Raw genomic sequence first — 14,554 nt, 5'->3', positions numbered from 1 at the left:
TCCATTCTTAACCTCTAAAAGGGACGAAATAACATACACCCCCATGTGCTATGCCAAGAGTGTGTTAGAAAATAAATGTATATACCAGCTACTATATTCTTGGATTGCTACAAATTAGTGCACAGGAAATACTAGCTCTCAATGTCACTACCTAAATCCCTACTCTCTTCCAAAGGCCTCTAATGGATTCCTGAATATCTGGCTTTTCATCTCTAGCTGGGATTTCAAACACAAAGAAAGCTATTGTGTGGAAGGATAGTCTTGTAAGGAAAAGAGAATGTCACCTGAATGTTGGTTGTGTTGGCATGAGGTTCTCTAGCCAAAAATCAGAATAAATTTTCCTTATGGAAGAATCTCCATTTCTACAACTGGAAAAGGATGGATCCCTACCACTCTGGATGTGGAGATGGCATTGGCATGAGGCCTTACTCGGAAAACAAGGCTGTCACCACAGTTTGAACTTCTGTCAAACCTAGTTTGCACCAACTATGTCATCTTTTGAAGGTTGAACCACAGTTTGCTGGGCTACCACAATTCATTCATTCTACGTTCCTCAGCCTAACTTTATCTGTGACTTCTGTTCTGTGAACTCTTAACTTATAAAATGTTTTTTCTTTTCTCCTGTGCATCTTACTTTATCAGTTCATGGGTCATGAGTTACTCAAGAGTGAAGGAAGAGTCCTTGCTGAAATTTTCATACACATAATCAAGCTGAGAAAAGTATGTGTCTTAAGCAGATCAATTTTTTAGGCTCAAGAGTAATGGCTACTCTGACCTAAGCTGGTCATTTGTGCTGTGAGGAGGAGAAAAAAAGTAAAGACCTTAAAAAAAAAAAAAAAAAAAAAAAAAAAATGTGATGTTGCATCTAAAAACTGTGAGTGGGTCAGAATTTTTAGCTCTCAAACAATTAAAAGGTATTTCGTATATAAGTACATATAGAGACTGAAGATATAGCTCATTTGCCTGGCATACACAAGGCCCTTAGTTTTACGTCTAGTACTAAAAGTGAAGGGAAAGTATAAAAGAAAAGAAAATCTAAAAAATATATTTATGCAACATTTCCTATATCCAGATCAACTTTAAAAATCCAAATTCAATAAATTGAAACACAAATGAAAATTAGGAAATCAATAATCTTTCCTTGGGGTGATTCTTCCCATGTCTAACTCTTAGAGTGCTGAAATCAAACAAATGTGTAGAACAGAAAACACCGGAAGGAGCACTGCAGTGGATACTTGGCACAGTGTCATTGCTTTGGGCTTTGTTGCCACCATTTCATTATTATTGTCATTGTTATTGATTTACTGGTGATGAAACTCAAGCAGTCTCCACTGAGCCACATGCCCATATCCTCAGTCTTACTTTAAAGACTATTTGTGTTTTTATTTGAAATGAGATGTTTGTTGGCTGGGTGGTTATTTTCTTTTGGTTGTTGTCGTTTGTATGCGTTTGTTCTTGTTTTGTTTTGACAGTTTCTCTACATAGCACTGGCTGCCTTGGAACTTTCTACGTACACCAGGCTGACCTTGAACTCTCAGAGATACCCCTGTGTCCTTCTCCAAAGTGCTGGGCTTAAAGGGCACCACGCTTAACAAGTTTGGGTTTGTTTGTTTGTTTGTTTGTTTTGTTTTTTTGTTTGTTTGTTTGGGTTTTTTTTTTTCCAACAAGATTGCTCAGTATTTCAGTTGTGGTCTACAACCCGGGATCCTCCTACTTTAGCTTCCTAAGTGTTGGCTTTACAAACATGCCACCACACCCTGCATCACAATTAAATCTCCTGGTTGTTACAACTTGATTCAATTCTGGTCAGTGAGGTCTTTCCAGTAACGAGAATTCATTTCACATGACTCCGGGAGGAAATGAGACACTCAGAAGGGAGGGATGAGAATATAAAGTCCTGCCCATCTTTTATCTATGCCCTTCCCTGCAATTTTGCTCAGTTCTACTTTTCTTGCTCAACAGATTTGGGTTCTCCTTTCTGGTGGCTCAGAAAACAAGCCCAAGTCACCTGACATTAGGTGACTGACTACTGCTCCTATAACTCTGTTCTATCTTTAAATTTTTAATTAATGTATTTCTTATTATAGGCCCTACCTAGTTTAGAACCCATTAGACCAGGCTCACCAAGAACTCACAGAGAGTTCAACAATCAGACATTCTCTCTTCATAATTTCAGTATATGATTTATTAACAATATATACTTTCAAACACAATCATCAAAAAACAAAGATATACAGAAAAGGTTATTCTAAAGTTGTATTTATCTATGTTGTCTCCACAGCCACAGATGGCTAACTGAACATTAGAAATACTATGTATTCTGGACTGAGATGCACTAAAAGTATAAAATACACATATCACAAAGATGTATTATAAGAGACCAAAAAACGTAGACTATTACTCATTTTATATTCATTTTACATTGAAGGACAATACTTTGGATATAGTGGACTTAAAATGGGTTTTACCTGTTTCTTTTTATCCTTATGAATACTTCGTTTAGATTTTAAAGTTAGATATGTGCCTATATAGGTTCTCGCCTTATGTATCAATGGACAGATCTGTTCTAAAATTCTAAATTCAGTTGTGCAGAGATTGCTTCAATAACGTGGTTTTAATGTCCACTTTTGTGGGATGTTCCTAAAGAAATCAATTTCCTAAAGTATTATTGCCAACAACAATAAAGATGTCCCTAGGGTTAAATATATCGGGACATATTTGAAGGCTTTTTTTTTTTTTTTTTTTTTTTTAGCATAAGAAAACTCCACAAATTTGCTTTAACACAATCTCGTTAAGAATACCAAAAAAGCTTTTCTCTGAGTGATGGAACATGTCTTAGTTTGGATTTTGTTCCTGTGAACAGACACCATGACCAATGCAAGTCTTACAAATGACATTTAATTGGAGTTGGCTTATAGGTTCAGAGGTTCAGTCCATTATCATCAAAGAGGGAAGGAACATGGCAGTATCTAGGAAGGCATGGTACAGGAGGAGCTGAGTTCTACATCTTCAGCCACAGAGAGCCAGGAACAGACTGTGCATCCTCAGGCAGCTAGGAGTAGGGTCTCCAAGCCCTTCCCTCCAGTGACACATTTCCTCCAACAAGATCACACCTTCTAATAGTAATTCTACACTCCCCGGGCCAAGCATACGCAAACTATCACAGGACACTAGACAATATCTTCAAATATATATGAAACCCACAAAGGAAATGACGGCCGCTGGGTGTGGTAGCAAGGACATGAAATCCCAGCTACTGGAGGCGGAGGCAGAGGTCCCAAGTTTCAGACCTGACTGGTTGAGAGAATGAGACCTTTTCACAAAATAAGTTAAAACAAGAGTCTCAGAGACACATTTCAGTGGTAGAACAACTGCTGGCACGTTCAGTCTTCTTAACAACTAACTAACTACTAATTAAAATACAGAAGGAATGCCTTGAAAGATACTGAGAATAGGCCTGGCAGTGGTTTCAGCTAATCTTCCAAGACAGCAAAGACTACACACAGAAACCCTCTCTTAGAGATGGGGAGGTGGGGTAGGGATGGGCTAGTATGATAGCAACAAAAAGAACAAGGGTTGTGAGAGGAATTAGGGGTCATATCTCTGCTTTAAGTTATTGTAAATTATCAGTTTACCGAACAATATTTGAATCCTTGCTATGTGTCAAGTACCCTCCACTTTGAAGATGGCACTGAGTCTAATTTTACCTTAGAAACTACCAAAAGACACAAACCTGAACTTGGCAAACATGAAATATAAAAGCCGGGAAGAATCGAGGCAGAGTTCACAGATGGTCCTGAGTGCATGGAGTTGGGAAGATGGGTCTTTTGGGCTTTGCACTGAAATAGCTGTTCATTTAAACTGACTCAAAAACACAAGAGAGAACAGATTTTCCCTTCTGATCTCCTGGATTCCCCAGGTTAAACACTTAAGGACACCGAAACACTGGATCCAGTGAGTAACATTCTTCTGTAGGTCTCCAAAAAGGAATGCTTAACACACTCACTATAGGGAAAACCAGAAATATGATCCAGGCTGCAACAAACAGCAATCTCAATCTCCCTATTGAGGAGAAAGACTGCGGGTATAAAAGAATGAATACAAAATGACAGCGAATGAAAACTAAAGCTTTTTATTATAAGCACACAGCCAATGTATTAACTGAACAAAGAATTACCAAAAAACCTCAGTATTTATGTGAGGTCGATCTTTAGTGATGACATACGTCTAACTTAAGCCCTTCGGGAAACTGAGGCAATGTTAATCTACAACTGTCTTGAGTCAACATGAGGCAAAACAAGTAATCCGTAATGGTAATAAACTTTAAAAAGAAAAGAAATGGCTGACCAAAGTTGTGACGCAGTTCAATCCATCACTCCATCGCTGTAGCAAACAAACTGAAAGCACAACAATCATTCAGCCCCAGATCAGACTTAACTGAGGTCAGTCGTCCAGGTAGCTGCCCCCTCATGTCTTGGCGCCAACACCGGACTTTCTCCCACACTTCAAGGTTAACACCCACAGGAGACGCTGAGCCCAGAAGGAAAGTCCGGAACGCGTTTTTCCACAGGAAGCGCAAAGTTCGTAATGGCGCCCAACCAAACTGACTGAAGTCCCAGGTGGAAGTGAGTCAACACAGAGGAAGGGCGGAACTTTCAAATCACCTTGCAGTCCAATACGGACTAGCGGCAGGGGTTGCTTTCTGCTGTTGACAGCCTTGGGGAGGGTGCAACACGTAGCACTTCTGAGCTGCCCAGGGCAAACGTCGCGAAGTGGGAAAATTAACCCCACCCAACACGCGGAGCGCTGCCTGGGTGGAGTCCAAGGCAGCCCTGCTTCGTTAACTATCAAAGTGTCACAGCTCTTAAGTGGATGTGGTGGCTCTGAAAAGAGCCTTTTGGATTGGAAAGGAGACAGCTTACTTCTTCTTGGCTGCAACCTTCTTGGCCTTAGCAACCTTGGGCTTGGCAGCCTTCGGCTTCACTGCCTTAGACGCGCTCTTGACCTTCTTGGCCTTGGTAACCTTGGCTTTCTTCGGGCTCTTGGCTACTTTCTTGGTCACAGCAGCCGCAGCAGGCTTCTTGGCTTTCTTAGGGGTCTTCTTGGCAGCCTTTTTGGGTGTGGCAGCACCAGTCGCTTTCTTGGGCTTCTTGGCTGCGCCTGCAGGCTTCTTCGCCTTAGCCGCAGCGGCCTTCTTAGCTTTGGGCTTGGCCTCGCCAGAAGCTGCCTTCTTGTTGAGTTTAAAGGAGCCGGAGGCGCCGGTGCCCTTGGTCTGCACCAGAATGCCCTTGCTCACCAGGCTCTTCAGCCCGAGTTTGATGCGGCTGTTGTTCTTCTCCACATCGTAGCCGGCCGCCGCCAGCGCCTTCTTGAGCGCAGCCAGGGACACGCCGCTGCGCTCCTTGGAAGCAGCCACAGCCTTGGTGATGAGCTCGGACACCGGGGGTCCGGACGCCTTGCGGCGCATCCCTGCAGGTTTCTTGGCAGCCTTCTTCTTGGCCGGCGCCTTTTCCGCAGGGGGCGCGGCAGCAGGGGCAGCAGGAGCAGTTTCCGACATGATGAGCCTCTGGAAGTCAGGAACTAATGGCAATACGCCGGTGGAGTAGCGCGGGCCCGGCCGCTGTATATATAGAGCGCAGGCGCGCGCTGATTGGTGCTCCGGCAGCCTTCCTGGCTGGCAAGCTCCGAGCAGTCGCGCTGCGCCCAACTTGTGTTTGTTACACTTCACAAAAAGGAGAAAATATTAAAATGTCTTGCACCAAATCTCTCGAGTTTGGTCGGTAAGGGATCCGAGAAGCCCCAGGCTTTAGAATATGTGTTTATTTTTAACTCATCCCTAAAGACAACGAGCCTAGGAGTCCCTAATTCCCCCAACTCCAAAGGAAGTCCCGGGCAGATAGAGACCACTTTCTGTTTTTCTTCTAAATTACCTGGTCGCTCCTTTGCCCTTGGAAGTTCTTCTTCTCAGGGATTATAGACTACATGATTGCCTTAATTTAAGAACAAAAATGAAACGATTTCCGCCTAAATTTTCACGATTATTCTGTTTCTTCGCAAGGGAAGTAACACAAGTCCTTGGTGACTTCTGAGTACAGACCCACCACAACCATGGACTAGGACTGGGATTTCCAGTATAAAACAGTTGCGGCAAGTTGAAGGGTTCATAGGCCTTGGGAGTGTATCATGTGGTTGGGGGCTTAGGACTTAAAGATCTGATTTAAAGACACTGACTTTAAAATGCTTTTCATTGTTGGGGGCGGGGCAACCTTTTCACTTCTATGAAGGGAAACACTGGGCTGTATTTTTAAAGTCGCTGGTTCCCCTCTGAGTTTTGCAAAGTAGGGGTGGGGGGTCTCGCTTTAAAGAATAAAGATAATAAAAAAAGAAAGGACTCCCCCCCCCCAAGGTCTCTATGAGCCCTCCTTGCCCAAAGTGGCAATTAGAGGCTTTGAAAGATCTGTTTTTTAAAGCAATGAGCAAGTATTTGCTTATTCTGCTGCAATACAGATATAAATTCCAGTGTATGGAAATTCTAATCTAGAAAATACTTTGTCTTGATACAGGAGGACCTTCTGGACTGGAGACTAGATGGTGCACGTGTAAGTAAAGCCAGTGGCTTTACTAAAGGTCACTTTTGACTTAGATTTGACCAAGCTAAAGAAATAGAAATTTTGAAATAGAAAATGTAGCAAATTTTAACAGAAAGAAACAAGTACAAATCACTGTGTCATCAGTAGTGGACAGCTGTCTGTCACCTCTTCTCAGTTCCTCCGAATGTGCAATCTCTATTCTAGTCAAGTTTGCTTTGTTAGCTTAAGGTTTTCAGCTTCATATTTCAGCCTTAGGCTCCAGTAATTACAACATGGCCGTGTTGTGGTTAGAGAAAATACAAGGTAAACTCTCTGCTAGTATAATTAATATGTAGGGACAAAGGAAGTTCCCCTAATTTTATCAGAAATCTCTGTTCAAGTCTATGTCTACATGAAAACATGTGGTGAGGTTGTCAGCGCTAAATGTGTGGTGAAGTCACAGGTTATACAGATTGAGTTCAGGGATGTTTGTGAAAGAAAGCATATTTTCTAAAACCATAATAACATTACGTTTAGCACTCGCAAACAATATATCCTAGGCTGTGTCCCCTGGGTATTAACAGCCTAATGGGATTAGAGATGGATGAATTGCTAGCAGTAGAACCACTTCAAGAGTTGCCTTCCTGCGTGGACTTTGAAATGGGAATCGCAAGGCATCATTCAAAGTACACAACTGAAGCACCTTTAGCATGACAATATGGTTCAGTAAAAGAAATAAGAACATGTCACCTTGCTCTGCTCACATGGGAAATGAATGAATGCTGTCCTCATCTGTGAGCTGTCCATCTCCCCCAGGAAAATAGCTGTGTTCCATTTAGCTCTCCAGTTTGCTCGCCTTTCCTGTCACGGTAAATTGTTGAATAATTTTTAAATCCTAGATTTGTTCATTTGAGTCTTGCGATTCATTTACTTATTATAGCCTTTCAAGCCGAATCAATCAAATCATAGCTCTTTAATGCAATTAATTAATAAATAAAGTTTACCTGGTGTTGATGCAAATCAATGGCTTGCAATAGAAAAGATAACCATGAAAAGTTATATTTGTATTGTACAATAGTAAATTATATCTCTAATTTTTCAATCTTCATTCAGCGCTCACTCCTTCTCTGAGTAAATACACACTTTATCTTCTTATATTCTTTGAACTAAATTGTCATTCAGCTTGCTTATTCAGAAATGAGCTCAATCATTCTTCCATATATATATACATATATATATGAGCTTACCATATATAGTATTTATATATGAGTCATATTTTTAATAGTTCAAAAATTATGTGCTGATGCTTGATTAGTCAGACTGTCCAAAGGCCATCCAATGGAAATCTTCAGATGTCACCCTCTAAAATGGAAACTATACACTGTGGAACGTCGACTTTAAAGCAACCTGAGACTTAATAAGTGTCCATTGGAGTCTGAGATTTTAAAGTAAGTTGAATAAGAAACCATATGACATCAGATGGGAAGTTCTTATGGTTTTTTTCCCAGTCAGAAGGCCATACCACACTGATCCCAAACATGTACGGCTGTGTGGGGGTGGAGACTACAACTTACTGGTGATGACAGTGATGGAGTGACTTAGCTTTGAAGCAAGCAGACTTGGTTTTAATTCCAACACCTCCATTCATGTGCTAGGGACGATGCCTGAACTGAGCAACAACTTACAGTCCACCAATAGGACTAAGGAACATGTGTTTCCCTTTAAGCTTTGGGGTGCCATTCACTGCTCATTTAACAGTAATTCCACTAGACCCCCTAAGATGTGAGAATCATCTGCTGTGGGCATGATTCTGAGAAAAGCTGTCCCTTCTTTACTTTGAAGAGATTGGTGAGAATAGATCAAGTCTGACAGATGGATGAGAGTACACCAAGACCAGTCAGCTGTTTCCCCCTTTCTGGTTACTTGTACTTCTCAGATGCATCCCAAAGGCCCAAGAACCCAGGAGTTACCCTAATAAGAGGAGATGTTGCTGGGCTGTCACAAATGGGAAGGAGGAGTGTGTGTGTGTGTGTGTGTGTGTGTGTGTGTGTGTGTGTGTGTGTGTGTGTGTGTTCCTGCATGCCTGCACACCTGTGTGCATTTGCACAAGTGTAGACAAATGTGGTTATGCATTGGAGAACCAGTAGATGAGTAAATGATGCAAGTCTATGACTCTGCACATAAGGATCTGTCCCAACAGTCATTCAGAACCCCATTCCATGTCCACTTTTCGAGCCTGTGAAGAACCTCATATAACCCCTCTGTCCTGCTTCCTCCCTTCCAGGCAGGTCATACTTCTAATGGCAAGAGGGTATTGCTGGGTAATTCATAAGAAAGACCATGATGTTTCTTACCCTGCATGCACTCCCACATTAATCTCAATCTGCTTACATTAAACAGAACTTCTGATGTGACCAAATTCTTATCACCTTAACTGACCTAAGGTTTGTAGCAGTCAATATATGAAGTATACTTTTCATGACTACTAGAAGTAGTTGTTTTTCTTTATAGTTTTAAAAAACAAAGCAACATTGTCTATTTCTCAAGGGCTTGTCTACCCCGACTCATAGATGGATTAGCTGAGTTGATTTCAGCTTTGCAGTTTTCCAGCTGCTTTGCCTCAGATGAGTTAATTAACCTGCCTATGCTTCCGTTTCATCATTTGAAAGATGCCAATAATAAACCTCATACTTTATAGGTTGTCATGGGATTTGTGAATCAATGCATATTTATGATGTACAACATATTTCAGATGAATATACAAGAAATTAATTTATGATATTGTTCATAAACACCTGTGTACAAACTAGTGCCCATCCCTGACTGTGCTGAAATGAGTGTCATTAAGGCTCATAAACAGCTAAGTGAATACTAGTCAACACAGGCCTTTTCAGCACTGTGGTCATCCCAGTAAGCAGTATCCTGTCTAATGCTATCACTACAGTCCCAGCCTTAGCATTTCAGCAAAGGTAAACTGAAAACTCAGACTTCTCCAGCACAGAGCACTAGTCTTAACAGTTCATGCCTCCAGCACCAGATACACTTGAAATAGGCATAAACTGTGGAACTGAAGCCATGAGAGGTGCCATACCCCTTTAATGCTAGCAGTCAGGAAACAGAGACAACCATCTCACTGATCTCTGTGAGTTTCAGGCCAACATGTTTGACATAGTGAGTCCAGGCCAGCCAATACTTACATGGAGATTTTCTCAAAACATAGATAGATAGATAGATAGATAGATAGATAGATAGATAGATAGATAGATCGATCGATCTAGGTGTGATGATTCATGTATGTAATCCCAGGACTCTAGAGACTATGGCAAGAGGACACTCCAAAATTGGAGAACAGTTTGGATACCATAATGAACTGGACCATCAATTGAACCAAGCTTGACCAAGATAAGACTTTTAAATTTCTATATATAAACTACACAAAGCAAAAACACATCCCTACCAATTAACTACTTACTACTCTATTTAATTTAAGATAAATGAATGAATACATGAAATAATGAATATATGGAAGTGTGAAGTTTTGTATCTTCTAGGAGTCACAGCCATTTACAACACGTGGTGCTGTTTGCCTTAATAGACACTAGATGGCAGTACAAACCAAGAATGTTACCATAGCATTAATCTTTGGCTATGCTCATATTTTTCTATCCCTTTCAGAAGTTATTAAGACCGTTTTTCACATAATCATTATGACCAACTGGAACTTCATGATATGCAGTCTCTCCATTGTCAGGAAACATGGGAAGGAGAAATTAAGTGAACTGGACTCACTGATCTAACTGACTGAAGAATCCATGTTGGCTCATTCCTTCTACAATGAGTTCATCATCAAGCCTAGCACCTGCCAGGCTTAGGGAATGACAGAGCAAGCCAGACAGTCTGTTCTCATGTAGGAGCTGGAGAATGGATAAGGGATGGTGGCTGTGAAAAAGAGCTCACAGCAGAATGAACAGGAACAATGGTTCACTTTACACGGTGGTAGAGTTTGATAATACAGCCTTGATTTAAGTTATGAAATCAGCTCTTAGTTGTGGTTTTGGAGTGTTTTGTTTGTTTGTTTGTTTTTTAAGTAAAATGGCCACAGTGAATAGGCTAACAAGACATTGTCCTGCAAAATAGGGGAAACAAAAAGACAGGCAGTTGAAGGGATACATAAAACAGAGGAGTCCCTCACCATGTGTCTATTTGAAGTCCGAGAGCTAGAAGTCAACAATTGAAGCTCAATTAGCAATATTTGCTGTGAAGGTTGCCTATTAGGGACAATATTCCTTTTATAAAAACTTGTTTCAAATAAGCAATGAACCATGCTCTAGGCTTGAATACAGATAACCTTCCAATAGGCCTTTCTTGTTTATGAACCTGCAGCTCTATTAGAAGCAACAAAGAAGAATATAAACTTCAATTATAGTAAAAATTAAAAATAAGCACTTGTGCAATCTTTGTGCCCTGTGGTTTTACCTTATCAACTATAGTTCCACCCAAGGTATTGAATTATGTTCACAAGTCAGAAGATGCCCTATGATCTTATGTAAGTCCCTGAGCCGACTTAACTACAGTCACTAAAGTTATATATGTGACCACAGTAAAGTCACTTAAACACTACTCTGTTGAGAGCCCTATATATACAGTTGGTGTAAATTATCTTCCTAGATGTTTCTATCTGCTAACAGTCTATGTTAAAATATGTCTATGTGTTAAATATCTTTTAGTTTAACTCTAACTCTGTTTCCAACTTCTACTGAAATTCTTTTTGGTAGTGCATCATAACTCTGTCTCAGGAATATCTCTAAGAAGGACCTAGATCTATACCTCAGTCCTCACAACTATACCTCAGCTAGTGATCATAGGGCAAGAGCAGCTTTTGTCTTATAGCAAGAGAATTATGAAATTAAGGTCTATCAATAATTGTGATAATAAATCTATTGATCATTGAGATATAAAGGGCTCACACCTGTACAGTGGTCTCAAGATTAGCCCAGCACCTGATTTCAACACACATCCCCTGAGTCATACTCCCAAGAAACTCAAGAAAAGCAAGCTGCACTAAAGTATGATCATATGAAAGTCCAACTGAAGTGGAAACCCAGGACAATTTTGTCACTGCTGAAAGGAACAACACAAATTATGTAAAACATTAGTGGAAGGGAGAGAAAAAGTTCAAGCCAGGCATGATCTCTGTAAATCCCAGCACTCAGCAGGCCAGCTAAGAATACATCAGAAGAACAAATTATTAAGAAATAATTTTTAAAGCATATACAAAAACAAAATCAAACCCCAACCCATCTCACATTGCTAACTAATAATTTTAAACTTTTAGGCAGCGAGTTGAACAAGAAGGGTTCTGGTTGTTCGACTTTGTCCAGAGGGGAGAGAACTGCTGCAGAACAGCTGCAGAAAACAGGTTCCCCCTGCAGCTTCTTTCCTCACACTAGGCTTTTGCAATTGCAGGTGTTTGTACTGGCAGACCCAGCATGTAATTCCAGGTTAAAACATCAGCAGTTAATCATTCACCTGGACACTATTACTCAGCAGATTTTAAAGCCTTTCCACATACAAAGTATTTTGATGACAAGACTGGTGGCCTATAACTGATTGTGACAGGGTGAGAGGTTGAGGCTGAATCAAAAGTTCCACTCTGATTATTTATCTTGTTTTTTTATTGTTTGTTTGTTTGTTTTTGTCAGAGAGAAAACTACAAAATGGCCAACAGCTAATTCTCCCTTCCTTTCTTTTCTTTCTTTCTTTCTTCCTTTCTTTCTTTCTTTCTTTCTTTCTTTCTTTCTTTCTTCCTTCCTTTCTTCCTTCCTTCCTTCCTTTCTTTCTTTCTTCCTTCCTTTCTTTCTTTCTTTCTTTCTTTCTTTCTTTCTTTCTTTTGTGTGTGTGTGTGTGTGTGTGTGTGTGTGTGTGTGTGTGTGTGTGTGTGTGTATCTGTGACATTCACTTTGTAGTCAAAGCTGGTCTAGAATTATTTAATTCATTCAAGATGGCTTCAAACTTCCTCTTCTTCCTCTTCCCTCCCCCTCTTCCTCTCCCTCCTCCCCCTCCTCTTCTTCTTCTCTTCTCTGTCTCTGTCTCTCTGTCTCTGTCTCTGTCTCTCTGTCTCTCTCTGTTTCTGTCTCTGTCTCTCTCTGTGTGTCTCTCTCTGTATCTCTCTGTATCTCTCTCTCTCTCTCTCTCTCTCTCTCTCTCTCTCTCTCTCCCCTTGTCCTTCCATGCTTTTATTGATATCAGCAATAGACAAGAACACACCAACCCAACAGCTAGGTTGTCGGCAGACCCTCCAGGGCCATTGGCATCTCTAGCCCCAATCTAAGATCCTGCTTACCCAGTCATGTTCCCGAGTGGGCATATCCCCGTCTGTCCTGTTTATATGTGTGGATCAGTCTGTCTGAGTGTCTGAGTCGATGCCTGCACGGGCCCCCAATCCTTGGTACATGGTAGGGGTTGTTCAGAACACAACGTGGCTTGCCCTGGTGAACCACTGGACACTAGTGCTGATCATGGGAGACAGGATCAGAGAGAGACAGTGGAAGGGGCCAGGCACAATGTTCCAGGGCCACATCCTGGCATTGAGAAGTCCTTCATTTTATTGTATTTGAATTAATAGGGTGGAAAGGACTTGGCCTTGGAAAAAGGAGGTATCCTGGGGCAGGGCTGGGAACAAGAGAGGTGATGAGGGCTGAAGTAGGTAAGGAAAAGACATGGGGGGAGGCAAATGGAAAAGTGGGAATAGGGGCAAGGCCAGCATCTTCTGAAGTCTGGAGGCTGCTAATGGCTTCCCTGGAATGAATGTTCCATCTCTGGCCAATCCTCAATCCATGGGTGTGGGAGATGTCATGTTTGCTCAGCTCCACTCTGCAGGCATCAGCCATGTGGTTCAGAAGTGTGAGAGGTGGCAATGTGCATGCTGGTCCCAATGGACACCATCTCGATGACGGTGACATACAGCATGCTGGAAATGGAAGTGGAGAACAAGGATGTCGAAAGAGTAGTTCTTACCTAATGTAGCACTGTGGAAGTTCCTCTCAACCACATCCTGTTGCAGGATGAGAGACTGCCAGGGCCTGGAGCTATGGCAGAAAGAAACCCCCAGTGACATGTTCCCCCCCAAAGGCATTGCCAAGTTCCACACCAGCAGACAAGAGTCTGGCAAAACATGATCTATTCCTACAAACACTCATTCAAAATTCTCCCTGAAGCTCTCCATTGAGCAGCAACCATATCTGGAGAGATCCCAGCCAGAGGCAGGAGTTGATGATCACTAGGTCAGGGGCAGGTCCATATGACAGGTCTTCCAAGATGTCCCCAAGGTGCTCACAGTAAACACGGGTGAGGAAGTAGAAGCTCACAAGGTGGTGGCCAGAACCAGAGCAGAACTAGCAGACCTCTCGGTACTGTGTCCAGTTGTGCAGCTGGCCCCCAACCACCAGCTGATCCTGTTCAAAGCTCAGCTTCCCCTATCCACCCACCCCCACCATGAGGGGCAGATCCATGACAGGTAGGTGGTCCTTTTCAGGCCAGGGTCTGCACCCATCCACCACTGGCATGGTTGCCAAGCTTCTCTCACCTTAGGTTTTAACTGGGAAGCTGTGAGCACTGTGTCTTTTTGGAGCAGAAGCACCAGGTCCTTATGCACAGCTCTTTGGATAGAGTATCCCAAAATAACCACAAATTTGTTATGCAGCAGCTGCAGGACTTCTGAGGCTTGAAAGTAGACCATGGCGCTTCCCAGCGGGCAGTGTAGCATCTCATTTTGTAGTCAAAGCTGGCCTAGAACTATTTCATTCAGAATGGCTTCAACCTTCATACTCATGCCTGTTAGTTTAGGGTAGACACGAAAAAGGAAATGACTGTTTCATGGAAAAGTCACTTTAACTGTGTCATAAGGGAGAGTGTAGAATTAAGCTAGGAACACAAGCACCTTCTGGAGCTAAATATACTTACTCCTTTTTGTTATTTATTTTACC

The 14,554-nt window shown here is 41.8% G+C and overlaps 1 protein-coding gene and 1 pseudogene across 1 annotated transcript; both read right to left on the bottom strand.

Moving 5' to 3' along the window:
* Window positions 1-4,118: 4,118 nt before the first annotated feature.
* H1-2 (H1.2 linker histone, cluster member) lies at window positions 4,119-5,597 on the bottom strand. The gene has a single exon (XM_032884738.1). It carries the CDS (start codon window positions 5,555-5,557, stop codon window positions 4,919-4,921), a length of 639 nt encoding a protein of 212 aa, XP_032740629.1. The 5' UTR covers window positions 5,558-5,597; the 3' UTR covers window positions 4,119-4,918.
* Window positions 5,598-13,464: 7,867 nt separating this feature from the next.
* Window positions 13,465-14,307, bottom strand: LOC116883209 (annotated as a pseudogene).
* Window positions 14,308-14,554: the final 247 nt, after the last annotated feature.

The sequence above is a fragment of the Rattus rattus genome, chromosome 14 (genome assembly GCF_011064425.1).
Source record: "Rattus rattus isolate New Zealand chromosome 14, Rrattus_CSIRO_v1, whole genome shotgun sequence".
Classification (NCBI taxonomy): domain Eukaryota; kingdom Metazoa; phylum Chordata; class Mammalia; order Rodentia; family Muridae; genus Rattus; species Rattus rattus.
This window is presented reverse-complemented; position numbering and strand designations above follow the sequence as displayed.